The sequence below is a fragment of the Tetrao urogallus genome (assembly GCF_951394365.1).
Source record: "Tetrao urogallus genome assembly, chromosome: 2".
Taxonomy (NCBI): domain Eukaryota; kingdom Metazoa; phylum Chordata; class Aves; order Galliformes; family Phasianidae; genus Tetrao; species Tetrao urogallus.
This window is the reverse complement of record NC_136814.1, coordinates 41,031,576-41,058,635: the sequence shown is the minus strand read 5'-3', so window position 1 is coordinate 41,058,635 and position 27,060 is coordinate 41,031,576. Positions and strand designations below refer to the sequence as shown.

General features: G+C 41.4%; 1 protein-coding gene across 1 annotated transcript in view; it reads left to right on the top strand.

The window, feature by feature from the left end:
- Positions 1-6,930: 6,930 nt before the first annotated feature.
- Positions 6,931-27,060, top strand: part of SMOC2 (SPARC related modular calcium binding 2) — a gene marked incomplete at both ends in the record, with an annotated part of 130,648 nt that continues 110,518 nt past the window's right edge. The window contains one exon of the mRNA XM_079550602.1: positions 6,931-7,005. Coding sequence (XP_079406728.1) covers positions 6,931-7,005 — 75 coding nt within the window. The remainder of the gene's footprint in view (positions 7,006-27,060) is intronic.

Genomic DNA, 27,060 nt, shown 5'->3' with positions numbered 1-27,060 from the left:
TTTCCTCTTTCTGAAGGTAAGAAAAAAAGATGACTTTCAACACACTGAAAACTACTGCTATCCACTTCAAAGCAGATCTTGGCTAGGTGAAGGATGGCCATCCTTGCACAGAGCACAGGGTGCTGATAATGCCTTTCTCACCAGAATTGCTTGCCACTCTGCCTTCCCACTGAAGGCAACCAAGGCCTGAGGCTTTCTGGGGTAAGAAAGAGGGGCAGATGCACACAGGAGCAACGAGTCTCTGCCACTTCCTACTTCCCATCTTTTTAAAGAGCGTTAGTCTTTGAGCACTAAAGCCTCTGTTTCTATATAGACGGGAGGATGCAAGAAGGCCAAAGGAAGCTTCCTGGTGCTCTCAGGTGACTTCGCCTCCTTCCTGTCCTGGGCTGCTCCTGCTAGTGGCTAGTGATGATGATGTGGTTCTGGCACCAGGCCCAGTTAGGCTTTGGCTCTTGGGCTGAGGCTGCTTGGTGCGGTGAACACCGAGCCTGGGAGCCAATCACCTTGACAAACACCTTGTGCCCACAGGAGGCTGGCCTGGCACCACAAGCTTACTTTACACTGGGCTGAGGGAGAAGCATGTGAACATAACAATTTATTCGTTACTATGGGTTTAAAAATCTGAAATAGCAAGATGGTACACAATGCAACTGTCAGTGCTGGGTACTGGTAATAAGAAATATTCATTCACCTAACCTAGCTTTTTATTCCACATTTGAAGCCATATGAAATTTCCACTAAAATGCCACACTTTTCCTATGAAAGCATTTCCATCCGACCCCACCACAAACTTCTTCCTCCTCTTCTGAGAATAGCGCATTTGGGATGGTGAAGTAGCATGTCTCTGACAGCTGTCCATGATCGTCCTGATAGGAAGACCTCATTCAAATGGTTCACTCCTTCATTTTCTGGAAAGATCTTCCTCCACAAGTGATGAGGCATAAAACAAACAGGTAACGAGAGCAGAATAAATCTGGTCAAGGAAGGGAAAAAATATGAGGCAAGATTTCAAAGCTATTTTATGACTTAAACATTCCGCTGTTATTTTATATTCTGATTTTCTCCTTCATCCTGTGTTGCTTCAGCTACTCTGCTAAGCACTAAGGAAAGCATGTTGCAGTCAATATTTCATGTCATGTAATAGCCAATTTTTTGTAAGAATTTCGGCATTGATGTAAATCTAGTAAATCTAGCACTGGAGATAAACATATCTTTTCCCAGCCTGGGCTCCTCCCTCTGGCTGTCTCCAAACTATTGTTTCTTTCCATGGCTCTGAGAATCATAGAGTCTTGTCTTTGTCTCCTGATGATCAGAGAGCAGACTAAGTTTGTCAGGAACATTTCCAAAAGCCTATTTTTTTTCTTTATTCCCTCTATCAGTGCTCATATCCTTTTTGTCATCCCAGGTGTTCATCTAACAGAGGAGAGGGCTGGTTTTTTCAGGGTTTGCTCCTGATCCCAATTGCACTGTTCCAAGGTCTGTGTTTGGGTGGAAGGGGCCACAAAACCATGAGGGATGGTTTAATGTAAGGTGAGTGAGTCAGTAACAATGCCTCTCCCTGCATTACAACAACCAACAGAACTGTGGCTCTGACAGATGGGGAATGTTCTAGCTCTCACCCTACAAGATACAGAGCAGCATGTGTGGTGCTGTTGTCATTGGCCTGAAGGATTAAGTTCTTTCCATCATGTTGATTGTTCATTAAAGTGTGATAAAACTCCAAATCATAATCTTTAATCATAAGAAATGCAACATGATAATACTGGAAGATCTCACCTAAGGATGACATTTTTCGAAGCTATCCAAGGAAAGCCAGTTATGCATGGGTCTGTTCTTCCTAAGCAGTCGCAACTTTTGCTTTATTTCTACATTCTGTTCCCTTTCTAAATGGCTGCTTTGATGGCTTTATTTTTAATGGTCAAATAATATGTGGGCCTTGGTGTTTTGGGACTAGGATTTGGCTCACCTTTGTAGCTCTCCAAAACAGGATCTCAGCTCCTGGTTCCTATAAACACTTTCAAAAAATCCACTCTACATTTCATGTGGCACAGAGCATGTCTCTATCATCAGCTGTTTGCTCATGGCTGTGTTAAAACAAACTGCACATTTGAGAAGTTTACAAAGATCATTTCTACTTAAAAAAAATAATAAAAGAATGAGTCATTTTTATTTTTTGATTAAGAAGACTTGCTACATATCTCTGGGATGACATCTTCCATACTACCACAAATAACTAAGACAGCAGAGAGTTTTATTATTTCTTTAAATTAAACATACCTTTTATTTTTCCTTTTTTTTTTTTTTTTCCCTTTTTTTTTTTTTTTTTTTTTTTTTTTTTTGAGCAGTCATATGTCAAGTACTGTGAATAGCACTGTGAATACAGTGTAATACCACAGGTATGGTAGGGCTAAAGTCTGGTGTTGCCATCTGGTCTTTTCATTCATATCCATATTAAAGCCCCAGGAGACTTTCTACAGATGTCAATTGGTTCTGATTTATTAATTTTGTTTATAAGAAGCTATACTGATAATATTTTATTTTTTTAAGTATTATTTGCTTTTTTAAAAAGTATTTTTTATTTGTGCTTCTGCTGATCCTGTCAGTCTCTGTCACTTTGTGACACTCAACAATGTAGAAACCTAAGAGGGAAAGTCTCTTTTTGGACATATGACATAGAAATAATTGTTCTGTACATGTTTATATGTCTATAAATATCTGTATATTCTCTAAGTAATACAAGAACAACTTCTTTGAATTTCGATATTACTCTCCATTAATATTCCAAGGTCTTGCCTAGTAATTCTTTCACAGTGGGTGTCATAAAACATAGGAGAAAAAGAATCTCTTCCTACAAATTGTGTTATCTTCTTCCAACTAACTGATCCTGCAATGAGAAGCAGACTCCTGAATCCTTACATACTTCAGCCAAGTAACACAGCTCTTTTTGAACCTGGCGGTCCATCCTTTTGTATGCAGTGCTGCACTGAAACTTAAAAGAGGATTTACTTTCCATAGTCTTGATACTTAGGAGCCAGACAATTTTTCCTTTCTCAGTTAGAATTTCCAACATTCTTATTGGAACAATCCTGATGAATTTAATACAGAATGGCCAACTGTCTGCGGGATTTTAAAGCTGCCCGAACAACTCTACAGACAAGATATAATTTCCTTTTCCATTTTTTGACCTGATTAAAGATAGGAAAGGGAAGTTGTCATGTTCCAGTACATTGTACTGAGTATTTCCTGTATATTTGGATATATTGCTGTTAAACTATACAGGATTACACTGTGAGGCTCAATCTTTTAAGCAACTTGAGTTGCCTTCTACAGCTTCCTGAGCATACAGTTCTGGAAAGAGTTGGGAAAAAGGACATGATGTGGGTCTCATTGTGCAAGAACCCACATAGGACCTCAGAAAGCTTATGTACAATTCCTAATGCAGCACAGATCAAGTCTGGACGTGGTCCTGGAATGGAGAAGGAGCTGCCTGGGTCAAAATGCACCCTGCTGTGACTCAGAACACATCAGGCTGTGGGAGAGGGCCTGTGCTCTCTCTGGGTAAAACCACCGCTCAAACTGGAGCAAGAAAGGGAAAACAAAATTTTCCTTCAGTGCCATCTGTGCAAAGGGGATCTTTTGGAAATTTGCCAAAATTCTTAAATGAGAGATAGATTGTGTTTGGACTCGATGATCTTTAAGGTCTTTTCCAACCTGAGTGATTCTATGATTCTATGATTCTATGCGAAGAATTGTGAAAACGATTCTCCCATAGTCGTTCCCCCACCTATAACAAGGAATAACATTTCTTTCCCTTATTATACCCTTATCTTAGCGGACTGTAAGTACTTGAAGGCAGGTAGTTTTCTTACCACCACAGTGGTGACTGGTAGCTCTGCCTGTTACAGTCACTTTGCATTTTACACTACCAAACACTATTTTAATTTGCTTAGTTGTTGCCAGTATTTTTATCACTTGGTCTCACACTTTCATTTAAAAATATTTTCTTTAGGCTCTTTAGTTATCTTATGAGATGGGAGGAAAAGAAAGGGAAGAATAAATTTTATGTAGAATAGTCAAATCTCTTTTGAGAAATAAGTTGGAAAAAGGACATCATACAAAATAATAACGTATATTTTGGCAATGAATTTTTATTTTGAAACCATAATGCCACCAGTTTCTTGACTCCAGACTTCCTTCCCACTTTGGCCTTTTGGCTATTGCCAACTCTGGAAATTCTCTGAAATTTGATGACGTTATAAACCCTCAAAAACCTGAGGCTTGTTTTTATTAGATAAATTTCTCATCTATTCTGAGCTTGGATTCTTTCTGCAGTGTCAAACCCAAACTGCCATGCCATTTAGTAGTGTCTGCTGTGTAGAGCATTTGCCCAGCCGAATGGCACCACTGTGCTGATGGTGAAAGAGCCGTGGGGTTAGCAAGCTACGAAGAGTGTGGCAGATGGGAAAGAAGCCACGGGGCTGCAGGGCTGTATGGAAACGAAGAGGCCTGGAATGGGACTGGGAGGCAGACTGAGAAGGACTGGTGGAGAAAGAAGAGGGCTGCAATGACAATGACTGCACTGACAAGGCAACAGGAATGAGAGGCTTGATTATAGGAAAATGGGACTAGGTCCACATGAAGGATAACTGATGAATGAAAGAGGTAACACAAGGAAGAACTTCTTTACTGTGGGAGTGATGGAACACTGGAACTGGTGTCTCAGAGAGGTCATGGAGTCTCCTCTGAAGGTATTCAAAACTCACCTGGACAATTTCTTATGCTACTGTAGGGAACCTGCTTTAGCAGGTGATTGGATTATGTGATCTCCAGAGATCCCATTCCAGCTCCTAGGGTTCTGTGATTCTATGTGATTCTGTGAACACTTGGACAGGGCCTAGCTGGAGGGGACACAACATGGATGGCTGGAAGCATGGTCAACAAGAATAAACACTCCTTCTTCTTCTGACAGAAACAAGGGAGGGGAATCAACTCTTTGAAAGGGTTGATAACAGCAAGACGGGGGGAAATGGTTTTAAGTTGAGGGAGTGGAGATTTAGGTTGGATGTCTGGGGGAAATTCTTTACAGAGAGAGTGGTGAGGTGCTGGAACAGGCTGCCCAGAGAGTTCGTGGATGCCCCATCGCTGGAGGTGTTCAAGGCCAGATTGGATGGGGCCCTGAGAAGCCTGGTCTAGCATTAAACGTGGAGGTTGGTGGCCCTGCATGTGGCAGGGAAGTTGGAGATTCATGATCCTTGAGGTCCCTTCCAACCCTGGCCATTCTGTGATTCTGTGTGATTCTGTAATATCATAAGATTTTACCACCATCCCAGCTGAGAGGAAACAGCTGGAAAAAAAGGTCCTGCTTACTGCATCAAATGGCAATCTGCTATCCCTGCTATCGCTGCTAGCATCTGCTAGGTGCTGCTAGAGGGAGACTGTTGGGGGTCTGCATGGTGGAGGGAAGGGTCCCAAGCCAGCTGTGACCTGGGCAATGCCATATGATGATTTCCTTATCTTTCATTTTTCCCATTTAAAAAGTCCAGGAGGTATTAAGAAAACATTCAGACATTCACAGACTTCGTGTTATCATGTTGTTTTATAAAAACTCCAATTTTTTACTGCTCTAGGTGCCCAGCTGAGATCTGGCAAAATGGTGACCACATTGCTGGCTGCATGCTTTGAACATTACAGGATTGGAACAGCCAGCAGTGGCTGTCCCAAGCAGGGCACACAAATCTGTCTGCAGTTGATTTCCACTTCTCTCTGCCTTGGTTCACTGTGCGTGAGGCTGTTGCTCCATCCCCAGGAGGCATGACAAGCCAGCGATGTCAGGTCTGGACTCCTAGGGGAAATGTCACTGGTGTGCTGCGTGTGCACCACTTTGCAGCCTCCCAAAGATGAGCGCACACAAAAATAAAGAACCATTGAGCCACGGGGATCGCTGCAGGCTGGCAGAGAGCTGCGGGTCTCAGAGGAGGAGTGGGGAACTCCTTCACTGACAAAAAAAATGCAGTAAAAACGGTTTATTTCGGGAAGTCAGGGGAGAGGAGATCTTCTGACTGTTCTAAGTAAGGAAATAAGAAAATCTCTTTACATGCTTCCCAAAAGACAAGGCATAAAGGTGCAAAATTGCCAGGAGGGAGCTTTCACCTGGCACGGACTGCATGCGGAGCAACCTGCAGCTCCTCGGGGTGCTCCGCTCCGTGGGAGCAGCGCCCGCTACACTTCGTGTGTGCATGTGCGACTGTCCCGCGTCCTCCCACGGGCTCCACTACCAGGTGTCCCGAGCACGGGTAGGGGCTCAGCCCCCCGGCCCGCGCTTCCCGGATTTGTGCGTGGTGCTCCAGGAGGAGGCGGGGGAGAACGAGCCCCGCTGAAGTAGAGGGGGGGGCAAGCCGGCGCCCCCCGGAGCATCGGGGAGGGTTAACCCGCGAAGTCTGGGAGGAGAAAGCGGAGGCCGGGCTGGGCAGGGGGAGGATAAGAGGAAAAGGGAACCAGCGTTTCGGCGAGGTCGCACACCGCCAGCCCCGCCGCAGCGGCAGTGCCTTCCCCTCGCAGGCGGCGGACACGGTGGGGAGGTGTGGGAGGGTCCAGCCTTCCACACACCCCCCCAGCTTTATCTCCTCTTCCCCCACCGCTGGGTGGACGCAACCGGAGGGGAGAAAGGGCGGCCCGGAGGCGCGGAGCCCCGAGGGAGGAGGAGGCAGGGGAGCATCTCCGAGCCGCCGCTCCCTGCCCGGTAGACGTGGAGAGAGGAGGAAAACTGCCGGCTGCGCTCCCGGCCCCGAGCTCCAAGGGGTGAGGGTTAAAAACTAGAAAAGGACCTGAGCGGGGACCTCCCAGCCTGAGAGCGGGCGTTGGGGGGAGCGACATCCCGGGGATAGTCCCCCTTCTCCGCTTCCCGGAGCTGCTGCCCGCCGCAGCCCCAGGATGTGGGTGCCGCTGCTGCTGCTGCTGCCCGAGCTGCTCCCCGCCGTGCCGGCCCAGAAGCTCTCCGCACTCACGGTAAGGCCGCCCGCCGCTCCGGCCCCGGGGCGCACCTGAGCCGGCGACCGCCGCTGTCCCGGCCCGGAGGACCCATCCGCCCCGCCCGGCCCCGCTCTCTGCAGCGGGTACTGCGCTTCTGCCGGGGGAGCGCGGTGGAAGTTTCCTGTGGGTCTCCGCAGAGCTTCGGGCCAGAGTTAATGCCCGTGGTGCCGCTTCTCTTTCCCAAAGGGGAAGAGCGCTGCAGTGAGGTCTGCTTGCGGACTGCTTTTGGTTGACCGATTTCATTTTATTTTTGCTTATAAAGAGGCTGGAAACAGCCCTGCTTGGCTATTCCAGACTCCATGATGCTAAACATGGAACCCTGCGTGGAGATGGGTGAGCCAATTCATTAGGCTTGCTAAATAAGCCATAACCACTTCTCCAGCCAAGACCTGAGGTTTGCAGCTAATAGCTAGTGCAGCCTTCTTGTAGGGCTCACAGTGTTTGCAAAGCTATAATTAATGCAATCTGTAGAAATAAAAACATTTTCCTTAAATGTTTTTAAACAAGTGCTTGAGTAAACATAACGGGCAAGGAGTATCCCTTGGAAGCTGTTTTCTAAGTGTTTTGGTGAAGGCTGTGCCCCTTGGAGTTTATTATGCTGAAGTCACAGGCAGTTGCAAAGTGAAATAGACCCTATTTTTGTCTCGGTCTTTCAGAAAACAACCCTCTGCAAAACACTGAGAGCTGTTTTCTTTTTATCTTTCTATTCAGTGGGGAGGGGGCAGACAGGGAAAGCTCAAGGAGAAGTTGGGGCAGAGGGGGGGGGGTCTGAGCTGTTCATACCTGAAATTCTTCAGGGGAAGTCTTGCCTTCTCATCTTGGTGGATTGCTTTTTGTTTTCTCTTTCTCTCTTTCTCTCCTTCTCTCTTTCTCTTTTTCTCTCTTTTTCTTTTTCTCTCTTTCTTTTTTTTTTTTTTCTTTCCTCTTTTGAAATGATTTGGAGATTAGAATCTGACAATTGAAAACCTTGAAGGAATGCTTTGTGGATTTTATAGTGTGTGACATTTCCAAGTGAGGGACAGAGAAACTGCAGTGATTTTTTTTTTTTTTTTTTTTTTAAAAAAAAACCTCATTTGAAGCACCCGTGGGCCCTCAGGTGGTACCTTATTCCAGTTAACAGGGTAACACTGTAATTTAATTCCAAGTTCACTTTCATAAATATGTAAAGGAAGTTTGCAAGAGACTACATGTTATATTATTTCTAAGATGCATTTTAAAAGTTCTAAATATTAGCATAGAAGTAAATCAGAAATGCTGAATATGTCCAAATGTAAAATAGGAGTGATGGTGGCTGTTATATCACTTTAAAATGGTCCCTGAATGAAATGACACCAAAGCCTCTCCATGTGTGTCTGCAAGGCTCTGTTGAATGTAACTGTTGTTCAGTGGGTGGCTGCCTGCCTTCCTAAAGCTGGAGGAATAAAAATCTGGTTGAGGGCACTTAGGAAAACCCTTTAAAAATTAAATGGCATCAGCTCATGTGGATGCGTTTGACTTCAGCTGCTGCAGAAATGTCTACATCCTCTCCATTCCCCCTCTCACCCAGCCAGAGTGTGCATAATTCATTTCTGCACCTTACAGTAGTGTGCATCTTTATGAGCCGTGATCAGATAAGTTAGTACTGGTGGAATCCCCAGCCCTGTGCTACCAAAGAGGTATCAATGCTGGAGGCTTTAAGCTTTCAATCTGAGCAAAAGTCAAACGTTTTGGTAGGAATAGCAGGACATGTTGCTGTTGGGCTATAGTGAGCCCATCCTCATCTTCCTGCTGGCTGTGCTCTTCTTACAGAGATGGCCAGCACATATGAGTAGCAGTGTATATTGTGAATCATTCCATAAAATGGGTAATGAGCTGACAGACACGCGTGGTAAAAAAACAGTACACACACACTCATGCATACATGCTCTGCACTTCTTGCAAGACTAAACTTTGAGTTCTGGTGGCACGAGGCAGGTTTACTTTCTGCTATCTGTGTACTTCCCTGTTTAAACAAAACCAAACCAACTACACTGTAACAGCAACAAGTACCATCACTAAATCATTCTTCACTCCCACAGTCATTTTGCTTATAGCTCACAGACTGTATAACCCCTTCCCACACATTTCTCAGATATTCGTGAGTGAGGTCTGCCCAATTGTAACGAAAACCAAACCCAGGCCATGTAGGAACAACAGAGAAATGCATGACTTTCTTTTCACCTGCTGTGCCCTTATTTAATGACAGAGAACTACCATTCTTTTCTGTGCATCTGATGAAGTTTCCCCCATTGTTTGTGGTTAGAATTAGAAAGAAAAATATCCAGATGCCATTGGGACAGAACACTTCCCCATGTCTTATTCCCTCTCTCTAGATGAGAATTTTATGAAAACTGCAGGATGATTATAGGGAAGGTTGTGCCTAATCCTAATGATAGCACACTGTCAGGGATATGCGGCTTGCCAGGTGGTGGCAATAACAGCAGAGGCACAGTCTCCTTAACCACAGTGGTAAATCTGCCATAAGATGAACCGTAGCAACCTTGTGATAGTACAGTTCATATTTCCTCTAGCAAGAATTACTTTAATGAAGCTCCTGGCATCAGTGTCATTCTTTCAGAAGTTGGCTGTATGAATCGGACTTTTTTTATTGCCTACCTTTTGAACAACTCTGGGTTCTGAGAGACAAACTGGGTGATGGCTGGGCAGTGAGGGGACACTAGGTACATTATGTTTTTAATTTGGCAAAACAACTTTCTGAGCCGTTTCAGCTTGATGTCCTTGCTAGCTTCAGAAGTAGAGCAAGTATTGCTTTCAGACAGTACTTCCAGCAGCTATAGACCTGTATCCTTGTTTAATTAGGAATAATGTTTTTGTATTAGATGTCATACTTTTCATTAGATTACATGCTTGGGTCCCCATCTGTGTACCAGAGCAGGGGAGAAGCATGAAGGAAGAGCTGAATCGTTTTTGGGAAGCCAAGATATGCACCAAGGTCTGAGAATTTTTAAGTATTTGTGGGTTCACTGGCTTAGACATAGCCCAAAGCAACTTTAAACTTGTAGCAATCTTGGACTCTTGTGGTCAAAAATTACTCTCTGCTAAAGCTGCTCCTGGACTTGTCTCCTGTTTAGAAACATATTGCAGAAATAGGCACAGTGGGGGGAAATGTGATATTCCAGTTTTGAGTTACTAACTGAGCCACAAGGATGGATGGTGGAGGAGAGCATTATTTAGTATTCTACTTATTGTTATTTCAAATAAACAAACATTGGCAACAGAACAATGGCTTTCATTTTGGGAAGGTAAACTGGGAGCTGTCTCATAAGAAACTGTGAGATTTGGAGGGACTGTAGCCAATTTGGCTGCTCCTGTTTTTTTCCTCCCCTTGTGTCAAATAATAATGTAAAACATTCTTAATTTCCACAAAATATCTTCAGTGTTACCTTGTTTATTGAAAGTCAGGTAATAGCCTGGAATTCTTGTAGCACATTGTTGGAATGCTTTTTCGATGCTGTGTTTTTATTCTGCTCAACAATATGCACCTATTCTTTCTCAGTGTAGTAAACTGGTGATGGCTGAGCCTTATTGGCATATTATATTAGAGGAATAGTCATATCTTGAGGCTATAGGTACTTTTGTTTTGAAACATAGTGTTTTGAAGAAAGAATAAGCTTAAGATCACCATGCTTATCTCCATATTAGCTTGGCACTGTTTTGCCGTGTTTTTGGAACCATCGGCTTAGCTTTTGTATCAGTTACAGTGTTGTGTGTGTGCATGTGCTTGTACAAACAGTAGGACACAACTGAAGGAAGAAAGGAACAAAGGAAGAAAGTCTGCTAGAAATCACTTCTCGAAATGAGCACCTTGAAATGAGCCTGTTAAAAATTTCTTTCATCAGAGGCTGAATATTTCAGGGAATAACTGTTTTCTTTTTCTCCCCTGGCACATGCTTTGTGAGTATTCAATAGTATTTAATGCCCTGGATATATATATACTTATACTTACCAGTATGAGATGGACCACTAAGGTAGTTCAGTAAAGGGAAGCTCAATACAATCAAAGCTTTCCAAGTTAAGGACCCATTTGGATGGTGCCTGCAAACCCAAACATTTGGAAAAATTACTTTAATTCTGACTCAAAAACCAAGACCATAAATAAGACTGTAAGTGGCTCTAGATCCTAGTAGCATTGTTACTGCAAATGGGCATTGGTACGATCAAGGTACTCTGAAAATAAAGTGCTTTCAACAATGCCTCCTTGCTATAAATTCTCTCTCAAGACACTTCTCATTAAAGAAACAAACCCAAAACCTGTGAGGATTTATTATTGAAAGTGTCAGCAAAACCTTTGATCAGCTGTTAAAAGTAATATTTCTGCATGCAGTCAACATAAACTGTACCTTACTATATGAAATACATAATGGAGATGGCAAGTCAACCTCTCACCAGGAAGATTGTAAAGCTAGAAGCAAAGAGTGGAATTGACTGTCAATGGGGAAGGAAGAGCAGGACAAAGGAAACAGAAAGAGGTAAATCACACATGCTTTGACCAGTTGTGATATTTTCATCCTTCCATTGTTGCCCACTGAATACCTTAAAGAACAGCTACGATTATTCCTTGAAAGCTGGTAAATCCCAGGGTTTGGTTTGCTTTGAGAAGTCTCCGTAGGTTTAGCTGCTATCCAAAAACTATCTGGTCTGTGTTGGTTTGGAAATCAGGCTACAAGTCTTTTCAAGATCTGGCTCACTCAGGACATTGCTAGTGTTTCCACTTCTTCAGCCAGACCAGATTTACCACAGGCGCAGCCATTTTCATGGTATTTTGGTACCTCCATTTCCTGTCGGGCCTGAGACCAGGAAGTGCAGAGGCGCCCGAAAATTAAAAAACTGAGTAAGAAAGGTTTGAGATCAAAGACCTATTTTTGAGCAGCAAATAAAGATTTGAGTTTGGTTGAGGAGTGGCATTTTTATCTGAACAAATTCCTGCAATCTTTGGGAAGCTGTGTAATGGAGTTAGATTTTGCTAAGGACACTGAGATGTCCAAATCTGTTTACTTCAGGATCAATCCCTACATGTTTCTAAATATTCTGTGAAGGAAATACTTCAGGTCGTTTCAATGTTATGTTTGGAGGTAGAGTTCTAGAAAGTTCAGATTCCAGACTGACAATGCTGGCCATGTCATGGTGCAAAGCTGGAAAACTTTCTTCAGAAAGACTATCAAAATCGTTTTTGACTGTACGAGTACTGCCCTCCCCTCCTCTTTCTCTCTGCTATGTTCTAGAATCAAAGTATAGTGACACTGGTTGTTTTGATCTTGATGGCCCCACATATTCTCATGGGGCATGCTTCTGTTGACACTTCTCTATTAAATTCTGGTTATTAATCAATACACACTGCTTTCATTTTATCTACTGTGGTAAATAAGACACTTTCCACTGTAACTCTGGCTGGAACCCTAGAAAGAGGAATTGCATCAGGAAAAAAAATGCAGTTTACAGTGTGCTGATATCACAGAGAAAAAATTGATACCAAAGGAAAGGGAGGAGAAATTTAAGATGTGGAAAAAAAATTGTCCATAGGCAACGCTTGGTAATTGCCTTCAAGAAAAGAAAGTTGACTGTGCAGAGAAGAGCTGGTGTAGCATAAATAACTGTGCAGTTCTTCCTGCACTATTTTGATTTTTGTCTAGTTGTCTTATCTATGCAGGGAATTGTGCTGAATTACAGTCTTTGGTGTAGTGTGGTAGTGTGTGTAGAAAGCAAGCACTTTGGTTTCAGGAAGGTGAAAGCCACCCTAGAGTGCACTGACTGGGATTTCAGTTGATGAGGTAACATTTGGTAGCAGATGGTTTCTTAATATTACTGTATTAAATTATGAATTGTCTTCAAAAAAGCAACATTAACACATTATCATGCCTTAACACGAACCCAGGGAAATAAGTTTATGTGGAGTCAGTTTTGCAAACTGAAGTTTTAGTCAGTCTTGGCAGAAGATATTGCCTTGATGAGTTAGTAACTGCCCTTCAGTGATTTTTTCCCCCTTTCTAATTTATTAGCTTTCAGAAATGACCAGTAAGCATTTCATCAGCTGCCGAAAATCCAGGCTAATACAGAATACATCCTAGACTTCTTGTCAGGACAGAGAGAGAAAACATTTCCTGAAGGCGATCCATTCCAACTCTCTCCCTGGCTTTCTCAATGTGCTGCTAGAAAACTCGCTCAAGAATGCTTACCTCAAACCTATTCAAACCTTGCCTTTTTTCTTCGTTTACTTCAGACTGCTTATTCTGTCATCTTCTGAGACACCAAGTAAAGATCCTTTCTTCTTTTGTATTATCTTAAATTTGTTCTGGGGATGTAATAATATACTTGCCTGTCTTTAGGTGTTCATTTTCAAACTGCATACAAATTAGCTGTCATACATATGCCATAAATCTTCAGCTCTATCCTAGAGCACCTAAAGAGTACTTATGTGAAAACAAAGAAGAATTCCACTGCTCTGGAATGCTCTTTATTTATGTCAAGCCTGCATGCTGTATTTTACAGATCCTTAGGATACAATTACTGCTATAACGTGCTCAGAATCTTTTGTTGGGGCTACATTTCTCATACATTTATCACTATTCTGACTTGTGTTCAGTATTAAAGTGAGATACTGTCAGTGAATAAGCACATAAATAGTCTGGAGAGGTTGGTACATTTTTCAAAATGAAAGTAATGGCAGACAAAAAATCATTTTAATGATAATCAGGATGGACTCACTGTGATCCACATAGCAAGCTCTGATGCAAAGAAAACCTACAGATTGTGGGCATGTGTGGTTGTGAGGGAGGGAAGGCAATGACTCAGTTTCATTATCTTTCTCCTGCTCTTATCCAGAGTAAAGCAGAGGAGTGGTGGAGTTTAATCTGAGTAAAAGAGTCTGCCACTGTGTCTCATTAGTTCTTTGAAGGAGTGGGAGAAGGAAAGGTGATGTTCTGGTGGATACATGGTCTCATGAAGTGCTGCCTGCCATGCACTTACCTGTCTCCTGACTTTATACAGGCATACAACACGCGCTGCATTCGTATTTGAGCTGGGAGGTGGTGCTCTTAGAAAAAGAGTAACCATCAGAGATAAGCATTGTAAGGACATGAGGAGCACAGCTTCCACAGTGACTGGATCAGTTGGCCCAGCTAGTGTATGTGTCTTTGTGGCCATCTGCTTAGGTGAGGAATTACTCAATGCATTTAATCGCAATGTTTTAAACATTTCTTATTTCCTTTAGGATCCACAGGAAGACCACCTAGTTCAGCCAAAGTGAGGGCTTTGCAGGGTTGCATTTGTCAAGTACCACTGTCATTGTGGGCCACTTTTTAACACCAGTAGTGCTGCACAGCACTGCTCAGAGGGAGCTATCATGTGGACTGATATCTCTGTTCGAGTGAAAAATCACTGTGACATGTTGTTTTTTGAAGTCACAATTGCTATGAAAACAAATAAGTGAAACTTGGTACCAAGTATGCTACTTTGTAGCTGAGGATAGCACAAATTCTAAAGATGCCTTTATCCCCACATTAGGGTACAGGTAAGAAAAAAGACTGCCAGCAAAGAAGCTACAGAAGACTAATTTCACTTACGTTGATTTGTTTAGTAAATTGTCTCTGGTCTGTCGGATGGATGACTTTGTGGAAGCAGCCATCAAAGATCTGAGAGACTTTAGATAGAAAGGAGAGAGTGCGTTTATACACATCTTTCTCTATTTCTTCTCCTGTCCTTTCCATTGCAAAAACAGCCCAGTGGCAATGCTTTTGCAGCACTCTTTGGGGGCAGGGAGGTCACCTGTCTTCTTCTATGGCACTTTCGGGATCCACCACCGGAGGGAGTGCAAGAGCAGCACGGTCTCCTCCGTCCCCATTGGGAAGGGTTGAAAGAAGTAGAAACACTTATTTTTCGAGCCAGCTGCCTATGTCTGGAAAGGGCTTACAATCAGGTAACCTTCATTTTTTTGTCAGCACTTGTCACTCAGTTGCTCATCAGGCAGGACCTCAAATGAGAAAAATCTCAACAAAAGATATTAAAAGGTAGAATTCAGATCTATGAAAAGAAAGTGACTTTAGTGTTGTGCCTTGCCTTGACACTAGTTACTCATTAGCGTTGGTATTGGAGCATATTATTTGGAGCTCAAAATAGTCAGGTGTGAAGAGGGGAAACGTAGCCTTAAAATACATGCTGCTCTCGACTCCAGGAAGGTTTCAGCCTGTAGAAATTGTATGCCCTGTTCATTTCATTGCATGCACCTGTGTGATTTCTTCTTGCAGCGTTTACCTACAAGAGTTATGATAAACAAGATAAAAGAAAGTGGAAAACTTATTTTCCACATTGTATCTAATAGGGTTAAGTTTCAGAGTCCATCCTCCTGGGAAAGCAGATTTCAAGCACGTCAGTTTTTGATGGATTTCAGCCTGAGTGGATTTAGTTGCAAATCTGAACTTAGTACAGGAGGTTTTATCTTTCCATCTTGTTTCCTCCTTGAAAGGCTTCATAAATTACATTTCTGAGAGAAAGGAAAAGAATTTTTGAAAGGGGTATTCATTTGGCAAATTGCTCTTCTGTTTAAGTTTCCCCTTTCCAGGTGCTGAACAACTCCCAGAGTAAGTTCTGTCACTGCTCGGTAATGGAATTTCATTAGTTTGCAATAAGATTACAGGGCAGTATTCGTGCACTGATAACTGAGTTATTTGTGAAGGGAAGAAGGCAAAAATCAAAGGAGTCAAATATTTATTTGTCTGTACTTATTGCTGTAATTTTCTCCATTGCAAAATGGGTATACAGTGCTGCGGTTCTGAAATGTCAGCGCTTGCCTTCACTAAATGCAAAACCAGGAAAGACAGAAGGAAGTCAGAGAGCCAGAGTCAGAAGGAAATCAGAGTATTTCTGACTAGATGCCCAAGTCAGATCTGACACCAAGATGGAATGTCGTTAATGTTGTTGACAGAGATTGCTTTATCCTTTTATCCAGGTGGCTGGTGAGAAACCCACAGAAGCACAGCAAACAGCAGTGCTGGTTTGTTAAAGTGGTCATGGCCAAAGGGGATCTGCAGTGTGCAAAGGGCCAAGTGTCATCTGCATGGTATTTCCTGACTTGAGAGACCTTATCATTGCCCTAAAGCTGGGGTTCTCAAGCTGTGAATGTATTTCCTTTCACAGTGCAAAACTGTTTCTCCCCTAAAGGAGAAAAAGACCCTAACCAATACAGCCTGATCTCTCCTTCAAAGTACAAAGGAAATGTTTGGGTGTCTCTTCCTATTTGCACAATTATCTCAGCATGGAGTTGGGATTCATTGCCGCTTTCTAGCTTTTCTTGAGAGAGGAAAGAAGATGGGACTTGTGCAAGATGCTTCCATCCTGTGGATCCAGACCAAAGAGCTGAGAGCTGTTCTTGCTGCCACTCCAACTAGTGACTATGTTCTCTTCTATAAGCAGTAGCATCAAGAATTCTTGACGGGAAACCTTACCCAAAGTCTCTCTTGACAACCTCAGAGAACTGTCAAGTATTATTAAGGAGCACAGATCTTCTTCTGTGGGATACCTGGGGCTTCAAAATATTTTCTGTCCACTGCAATAAATTCCCTAGATTGCAATCTCCTAACTGACAACCCATGTCAGTCATATATGTGTATGGAGGTGTGCTCTATATATACTCTCATTATGCTTTTCTTCCTTTTGTTTTCCAAGGGTGACTGAAAAACCCCAGTAAGGACCTAAAGTTACTGGGGTAAATTTACTGGGGTAAATAACCAGAAATTCAGACTTTTTTTTTTTCCCCTGACGTTTATTAATTTGATCTGAACAGTTTGATCTGAAACTTTTTTGTTTGTTTTGGTCTAAGAAAGGGGAAGATGCTTAGAAGTCTAGTGTTAGCTTTCATTTGACAAGACTTCTCACTTGTTAGGTTTTGACCATGTTGGAGATGCTGAAGTTCACCTGTGTTTGGTAGCTGGTAAATTTGTGGAGTTATCTGAAAACTGAAAAGAACATCATCTGCCTGCAAATTTCATATCGGGTCCACTTCAGGATTTGCCTCAGGCAATCACTGGTTTTATTTTAGAAGCTCTCTTGGCTATTATCCTGAACTATGTGAGAATAGTTTTTTTTTTTTTTTCTTCTTTTTCTGCTTGAATTTCTAATTATTACAGGAGAAAAAAAAATAAAAAAGTCGCACTGTTTTCCTTCTTTACACCAAGTAAAAGACTTCTTTAAAAATGCTATCCTGAATCTTTCCTCACACCTGGGCCTGAGGAAACTCCAGAGTGAGATTCATTTTAGAACTGTATTAGGAAATCACACAAGTAAGACGAGTAAGAAGCAACCAGAAGTGTTCACTGAAATTAGGTGGTTACAAAAAGACTATTTGCATGTAAAAACTTATTATTTCCAGCTGACAGCAATTAAACCAGTGTCAGAGATGGAATGAAATTCCCTTAAGGGAGCCTTGTATGAATGAGACAGTTAAGCATTAGAAAGAGTGTGTATGACAGATGGAAAAGCTTGAGAGAAATGACAAGTCTATCAAAGCTGAAGGGGGTCACAGTTCATATTCTACAGCTATTTTGTGGTATGCAGGATGTCTCTCAAGAAGAGCCCTGCAGCTCTCTGCTGTCAGCAACAGCAAAGCAGGTGTGCACATGTGTCTGAGAGGCAGAAGTAGATGCCTTCTATTTTGCATGCCTGATCTTTCTTTTTTTTTTTTCTTTCTTTTTTCTTGTTTTAAATATACATCAACACTTCTTAAAACTTGGCTTTATTTTTTCAACACTTCTTGTTTTGCTAAAATTCTGCAGTTTAGGGGAGTGCCATTTAGAAGTTGTTAACAAAGTGCAATTGCAACTGATTACTTAATTTCATATCAGCCCTTTGCGACTGTAAAGCAGCCTGTGGGCGGTGTGTGTCATATACACACATTCTGAGTCCTGCCCTTTTAAAAAGGAGTGGGATGTGTGCCAGGTGTCTGCAAAACAGTTCAAAGAGTGGAGAAGCACAATGAAGGGAAATGAGACAGTTTGCCCCTGGTATGCTATTTTGACAGAACAGAAATGATTCTGCCTCATCATGTTGCAGTCCTTCACAGTTAAGAGGGGGGTCTCAGCTGCAGCTTCTGTCCTGGCCCTCAGGAATCTGTTTGCTCTTGTATGCCCTCATGTAACTTGAAAAGCAGCAGTATCTAAAACAAGCATTTGATAGAAATAAGAGTTCTCTGATCATGTCATATGTGTCATAGATAGAGGAGCTGCAGGTGCAGCAGTACATGAGTGCCATAGAGTTTACGCAATAACAATTCAGATATTCCAGAATCGTATCAGAGGACATGGCCAAACTTCTCCACCAGATCCTCCAGTTTGAGCTGGGCAAAGTTGGACTTGTGCTTGTTCTCGTAACTTTGTAAGAGGAAAATTCCTGAAAGGAATGAGGAAGAATAAACTTGACTGTGAGTCTCCCATACAGGGACTTAGGAAACTGGAGATGGTTGCAATACCTGAAACTGATGCTATCAGTGAGCATATTTGGATGTGATAAAATCTCTGTCAGTACATGTCTGGGTAGTGGGGCTGTTCATACCCACAACCCTTGAAGAAAACAGGAACACGTTTTCAGTTTTCTGCATGTACAGGTAGAAAAGTGATCAGCAGAAGGATAGAAGTGGAAATAAACTGAACAAAGAGATAGCACAAAATCACCTCTCTTGACTCTGTTGCTAATATCCAACTATTGGTCTTTTGAGTCAGTTTTGTTGTAATAACTATGTTTCTTACATTTTGAGAACTGCACGTGACTGTAGAACTTACTGCTGAAGCAGTAAAAAGACACTCATTTTTGCAATGTAACTTCTTACTGTATTGTCTGCTTTTCACTGCGCAGCGTAAATATAGCTCAATCTCTTGGTAAGGAGTTGATAAGGTAGAGCTGAATCTCACATCCAACAAAACCATTATTACAATGACAATCCAATGTTTTTGGTGAAAATCACAGTTTTGATCTTGGCAACAAGGAGAGAATATTTTTGGCAAGATGATTCTTAAATTTTAGTATGACATACTGTATCTCTGCTCCAAAAACTGGTTAAAGATTGGAAATAGCTGAAGGTGGTGCTGGCAGCAGTTCAGGTGAAATAGAACAAGTGAGTAGAACCTGCAAGGAGGCATTAATCGGGGTCAACAGGATGGGAAGCTGTACTCATTTCAAAAGTGTGGGAAGAAAAAGGCTCAGCCCTTGCTTGTTTCTAAATAAAGGATTCGTTTTTATAAAGCTCTTCCCTAACAAGCAAACTAGAAGATTATCTTTAATGGTTTCCTATTACCTCAGAGTCACATGTATTATCTGCACATGAAACTCTGTTAAACTAGAGCTGAGGCAACGTATGTGTATTGTTCATCAACACAATCAGTAATGAAAGTTCAGGGAAAGTTTGCAGTGCCAAGGTACCTACTGTTAATTCTGACTACATGATACTGGCAAGCAGATTCGGGATGCAGTGGTTTCACAGTGCACTTTGTTTTCAAATCTCTCACCTCTATCAGCCCTAAATACTGCTGTCCCATGGCCTGAAATCCTATCTGAGCTTGATTAAGGTGCAAAAATGAGGCTTCTCTCAAGCAAAGGTATTTACCTGATTCTACCTTAGCTCTGAATCTGCCTTATTATCCAGAAGTGTTTGTGCACTGTGGTAAAACAACTATTGTAGATTGTATATGAGAGCATGTAACATGGGAGTTTGTATTTCCAACAGCCAGCCTCTGTCTTAGTAACTGTATGATGCATGAAACTGGTTAATGTGTTATTTTAGTTAATGTGACCAATATTCCCTCATGTCCATTAACTTGAAGCTGTGAATGGTGCTGTAAAATGAAGGGATGTTTTTTCGGTGTGTGGTTCACTTGTATTGCTCTTATAGTACATTGATCAAGATTCTAGGCTTTCTCAAGCTTAGAGATCTCTGCTACTCACTGTTTCTCAAACAGCTGTTGACTGTGTGCTGTCTCCCAAATAGGCTTTTTTCTTCATCGCACTTCTCATGTCAAAGGTGAACACCATTGCACTATTGCTATTTCATTTTCCAAATTGCGTTAGGACCTGTGCCGTGGGAATCCATTTAACTGTCATGGCATTGTTCATTTACTATAACTTGAATCAAACAGTTGGCAGATTTAGCTTGATGGGCTGTGAATCCAGATGTTATTCTTCTCTTTCTCATCACCCAATAAAATATGTATTCAGGACTTTGTTACCTTGGGGATAATTTATCAGCTTCATTATGGACCCTTGCCTTACCCTGAGGTAAATTGTTGATCTTTCCAGTGAAGAAGTGAAGTTCCACAATATATAGTAGGTCATTTCAGAATGTCTCTGGAGGCCGTTTCTCCCAGAAAGTGTATATTAGGGCCTGGGGACTACTTCTAAAGCTCTCATAATAGACTGTCACATTGGTGATAGTGTGCTTACAATGCACCTCAGAACTGAAGGAGACAGGTTTGTTTTTGAAAAATACAGGCAAATATTTCTGTTCTATTCATTAGTGACTGGTAAGTCACTGGTGCATTTCTGTTCGATGTCTGAGTGTAAGAACAAGCTCACATGAGTTGTCCACTTGTTTCTGCTCATCTAGCATTATCTTGAGGAATTTACCATCCACTGAGGAACGGCCTCAAGCTGTGCCAGGGGAGATTCAGGTTGGACGTTAGGAAAAGGTTCTTCTCTGAGAGAGTGGTCAGGCACTGGAACGCTCAGGGAGGTGGTGGAGTCACTGACCCTGGAGTTGTTCAGGAAACATTTAGTTGTTGTATTGAGGGACATGGTTGGATGGTTGGACTGGATGATCTTAGAGGTCTTTTCCAACCTTGGAGATTCTATGATTTTTGCCATGTATAATTAGAAAGCCAGTCAAAAGCCAAAAAGACATCAGCTATAAGATGGGTTGAGAAAGTAGGGAGAGTCATATATATTCAAATATAGGTGCATTTATATTTGAAGGATGAAAAAAGCAAAGCACAAGAGAAGAATGTTTTAGTAAATATTATATACCAGATAGCTATCAATCTCCACGCAGTCTGGAGAATATGTTCCCCTCTGGTCCGTGTCATATATATACATGCACAGTCTTTCTCTTTAAACAACAAAAAAACTCAACGACCCACTGTTTCCCTTCTTTTATGAATAGATGGCTTTTATTATCCAAGATTTCAAAATAATTGCTATCAGTAATAAAACAAGTGAAACCTCCGCTAGCCAATCTGATAAGCTGAATGGCTAAATGTTTTCTTTCATGATAAGAATTGTGTAAGCAAAGCTACAAGTGATTAAAAACAATATTGGCATTAAAAAGGACCAAACAGTGAAATTTGGGTAATTTTTAATGTCTTTTTAAAAGATACTTTGCCTATGAAACATTGCATTTTTAAAGGAAATATTTCTCAACAAACAGCTCTGATGTTTGAAAGTTTCCTATAAACTTTGTGGATGTTATTCAAATAATGTGTTTATGGCATTCTTAAATAGATGGAGAAGCAATCATTGTAATGCAATCTAGAAATCTGCAGTAATGCAAAAAAGTTCTGAAGGAGCTGCCAGAAGATAAAAATGCAGGAAATCTAGCCATTTAAAAGTAGAAGAAGTTTTAAGAAATTCAGGTTGCTGTTGTACTATTGTGTGTAGCATCACATGGATAGATTACAGGTTACTGTAGTTACACGGGTAGTTTTGAGATGTCTCGGTGACCATAGCTAATGCAGTTTCAAAAGTTTCACAATCCGGTTCTGAGAACTTTGTATTTCCTGAAAGGTATTCTGCAAAATTTGAAACCTCTTCAGCTTCTCTCATGTAGTTTCTTCTTATCTTATGCAATCTTATTTCAGGTCTGAAAATGTCACAACAGTGCTCGATGTTGCTTATTTTTGCAATTACCCTTTCTCCTTTAGAGAGTCCCTCTACCATTTTTTTTTTTTGATAGTAAAATATTAATTTCTGATAAAGAATTCAGCGTACATGGAGATGAAGCTCATTTCTAAAAAAGTTTGCGTCAAGACCTCTGTTCATTAATTTATAGCCTCCAATACAGAGTGACAGTAAACTCCAAGGATTTTTCAGATTTTGCAGGATATTTTTCAGCCTGGAAATAGCCGATAAAGGTAGACTCTATTAATGAAAAGTGTACAGGCATAATAAATATCGCTTAATTATGGTAGCTAATGTACAACAAAATTTTACTGTAAAGTATATATAAGTTTGGGCAAAACTGAGACTTGAATTTTGTATGGTTTAGCATCACAAGAGACTGAGACAGATCGAGCTGTTGGTTGTTTCTTTTACCAACTTTGTTTCTGATCAGGCATATTAAAATAGTCACAGAGAGCTGCAGATTTACTTCTGTAGCAATAAGGAAGAAAAAATTACAATCCTGTAACAATCACTAGAGACAATCCCTTATGGATTAAAATCATGCTCACATTTTTTTTTCTTTTTCTTTTTTAATCTGTTCCATACTCACAGTCTTCTTTGCATGGCAGATAAGATCATCTATAACTGTTTAAGGATGTGATTTTGGGGATGTCTCCAAATATCCATTCTTCAAAGATGCCTTTGAAAAATCCCAAGCTATTTCATTTATGTATTTTTAAAGCTATCTTTGTTAGAGAGAAATTTGTTAGAGGTGTCAGAGAGAAATTTGTTTTTCAGATCGCTTCTTTTATTGGTTAAAAAATAATTTATTTAGAATTTATATCACTTGTACCATCTTAGTGTCACAGTGACTTTACCAATATAAAAACCTCTAGTGTCAAAATAATACAGTTTTACAACTGTCTTCTCTAAGTCCTAATTAAATAGTGTCAAAACATCCCCATAGCCTAGTCTAAACACATTTGAGTCCAAAAAATTAACACATGCAAGGCTTTTTTTCTAATATTATTATTCAATTAAAAATGAATTCCCCTTCCCTAGTCCAAAGCAAATCATTACACCACTCTCAGAGGACCAATTCCTTTCTATTTGCACCACTACAGCTGCCAGAAATCTCTTAATATGTTTTTTTTTTTAAAAAAAAAAAAAAAAAAAAAGATTTAAAAGGCAAGCAGTCTTCAAGTGAAGCACCATGAGGAGCAGGAGCAATAAGGGCTCCCTGTGGGCAGCCAGGGCCTGCCTTACTGCACTAGCCAGAAGAAGAGAGCTGGGGGTACCAGGACACCCAGGCTGCAGGCACCTGTACCTCCCTGGGGATGGGCTGCTATCAAACTGGGAAGTCCCATGAATCCAAGCAGACCAACCTCAATGAGGAGTATGAGGAGCATGCTCTCAGAGCCCTTTCACTGAGATCCAACGTAGCACTTAGGTGCTACAATCCAAGGGGCGCCTGGAAAAATAACTGCCATCTCTGAAGTAGCCCTTCCAATGAAAAATCCCAGCAACTGTCTTCTAATGTGGAGAAGGTGACAGAAACCAACTTAGGGCAAGCAGAGGCCAAGCTGTTGTTTGTGGTTTTACAGGACAAAAGCTAAACGCTAACAGAAGTTGGTCAGTGGCAGTATAAGGACCCCAATAAACCACCTCAGCATTCTAGTTGGTGGTGTATAGCATTGTACATTTCAGGTTTTGTGGCTTCAAATTGCCATGAAATACACAAGTAACTGAGACAGCAGACCTCTGATTTCATCATATATATTATGCAGAAGTTGCTTTGTTATTCATGAGTGAAGAAGAAAGTTGGAGAAGGAGAATCACAAACAAGAAGATAGCAGAATACAAACCTAAGGATCTCAGCATCTCAGGTAATGAAAATAGAGTCCAGAGTGATGGGAGAATCTGGGGAAATAAATCCTTACAATGTGAGTATAAGAAGCTATAAAAAAAGGCAATCATCTGCATAGAGGACTGTCTTGGAGAGACTGGAAACGATGTGTATCCAGCGGTTTTACAGCTAATCCACCAGGATGTCTAGAGAGATCTAGTTTTTCTAGGTTCCCACATCATATTGACTGTTTTTCACTAGACAGCAATTACTAGACTATTGAGTGCTCACATTAATATATGTGACATGACAGCACGCAGACACAGTTTCCCCATCCATGATTTCCTCTGGTGTGTGCTGGAGTAAGCTACAACAGGAAATGAATAAATTGCTTTCCACATTGCTTTCCCTGCTCTCCACACCATAGAAGCTGTAAAGTGCAAGCATGTGAAGTGCAAACCTGTGAAAGCATAGATGGGTCTGTGTGCATGCCTGAGTATGTGTACGAATACGAGGGAAGCAGGGTAGATATTTGTGAGTCTTTCCATGCTGCAGAGCTGAGTACTGTGCAAACACTCCTGGCTAATAGGAAACTCAGCATAAGTATACTATCATGGCACACGGCTCAAGCTGCTATGGTCTTCAGAGCCATGCAATACTGAGTAAAGATACCTGCCTACATCATCAGTAATGTGGGAGTGCAGTTCTCCACTGGGCAGTGCAGAGATGCCATAGGTTACCATGCTGATAATCATCAGATTTTCAGTGTTTTTGAATTTCAGAAGACTAAATGGAATAAACAAATTGCAGGTAGCTAGCAGACATATGACCTGTCTTCTAATGTTCAGCCCAGAAATGCCTTTGTGAGATCAGTTTTTATGAGGGCTGCTCTAAAAATAATGCCTCCTGTTTTCTTACATTGGCCCACGACGTAAGAGGCAGGTGGTGGGGGCGCAGCAGTAGATCAGACGTGTTCAATCCGTGGCACATCGGCCACATGACGCCACCCCCTGCTCCCACACCATCATGGAAGTGGCTCTTTTCTGCCAAAGCCTGGCCCAACCATATACGTGCACCCATCACTCAGCAATAGTTAGACATCAATGTGTGATAGATGTCATCTGGGCTGAAGCCAGAGCACAGGGATGGAACAGTGCAGTGCTGACTGAAGTCATGGCAAACAATTTTATGCATTTTGATACATTGGCTAAAGTCCTGTGAACAGTGAAAAATACGCAGCTGTGCTTTCAATTTTGATAAAGGAATTTGAGAACAGGTTTCAAGATTGCTGAAAAAAACACTTTTTTGGTACATTTGCAACTCCACTGTCAGTCAGCATAAATACATAGCCTGCAGTTTTTCATATAAAATCTACAGAATTGCAATGAGGCATTCAACTCAAAAATTTGATCACATTTCTTTACCAGACTTCTATAAACCCTATCTTATGAGTGAGAAATAGCCTGCACTTCACAGTTGCACCTCATTCATGTCACTGCTTTTTGGCAGTATGCACATTTGTGAACAAATGTTTTCAAGGATGAAGCACAGGAAAAATAAAATTTCATCAAAAATCTGTCATGAACACCTGGAGGACTCACTGAGAGTTGCAGCCTCTGCCATTGAACCAGGCTGATGTGTTCATTTCACAAAAATGAGGTCTCATATCCCACTAGTTTTAGGGTTTTGTTGCTCTTCCTTTTTTTCTATTTTTTCATGTTTCAACAACAACAAAAAATTGTTGCTTATATATATTAACTGATGTTGAGGGCTGCTCTAAAAGTAATGCCTACTACTTAATTATGTTGGCCCACAACATCAGAAGTGACTACTGGTGGTATGGCAGTAGAAGTGAAACCTTTAAACCTTCCCACCAGCAGAGGGGCAGTCTGACAAAATGGTGTCTGACATGGAAGTACATATGAAGCAGAGGGGCTCACTTTCATAATCTGATGAACATTTTCTATTCATAGTTCTTCTTTTATTTGACAGGAAAAATCTCACAGTTGTCGTAGAAGTTGTCATTGCTAGATAGCAAATTTTTTTGTGCATATGACCTAATTGATTTCTTTTGATGTATTTCTCTGGGATAAGCATTAGCTTGTGAAATGATTAAAACCTTCAAACATGAGCTACTTGGGAATAATCTACATGGAGGAAAAAGCATATCAGTAATTCCTATCTGCCTTCACAGTAAAAGCATTAAACTTAAGTGATTCATCCAGTTGCTTGCTGAGATTCTTGAGTGCAGAATTTGTCATCTTGCTTCAACAGTCTTGCTTTTTAACATAGACTACTTAAAGATACGTCTTTCTTTTTATCAGCACATAATTTCAGGTAGCATATTGAATAGACTGATGATTGGGATTTCCAGAAGGAAGAAAGGAATGAAACCTGTCCCAATTCACAGCAGTTCCAATTGAAAAAGATATGCTGCAGCTGTGCAACAGGCCAGTCCTCTCCTTGACCTCTTTATAACAGGTGGTGCCAGAAATTAGTCTGATATTTGTCTGGCAGGAAGGTAGGGGAGCTGATGGTAAAGATGGTATGTGAGGAGAAGGATATATGTATGTATGTATATATATATATATAATATATAATTTTTTTTTTTTTTTTTTTTTTTTTGCTCCTGTGTATGTTTGCTTAAATATGGTATTAATTTTCAGTTGCTGCTTATTTGTGCTGCTGATGGAGGCTGCTTAATGTGCCAGCTCAGAAGGTGAGAAGCTTCTTGCTGTGTGGCCCTTTTAGGTGTCCTGTTACCTTTTTTGATTTCTGAGGATCTATCAGAAGTCACTTGTGCTGCTGGTGGTAGACTGTAATCTCAGTTCTGTGCTCTGCAAAAGTTTTGGTGCTGCTGATGCTTAAATGTAGCTCTTCCTCCTGGCACATGTTCCACAAGAATGTTATTGCTCTAGTAATTTGTTTGTTATGAACCAACCTGATGCCTTTCAGGAAGGCTGTGAAAGTATGCCTCTTGAGAAAGCTGTGAGGCTGGTTGTACAGGGTGCTGATGGCTTTGTTCCTTCCAGGAATGAGGCCCATCTTCTTTCTGCTCTAGGGATAGAAACAATCTGCATGCTGCAGTTCTGAATAGGGATTTTGTTGCTGTATTTTGTATGCCTTCTGTGGGTACTACCTTTACTCTGTTGGAAGGCCTCCTGTGTAGTGAAGTTTGTTTTGAGGTAGGGGTACTAAACCACCATCCCACTTGTGCTTTTAAGGAGATGTGAGGGATGAGCTGCTGGGCAATGCTCTGTTGCCCTTTTGCCATCATCTTTGTGCCCTGCCGTGTT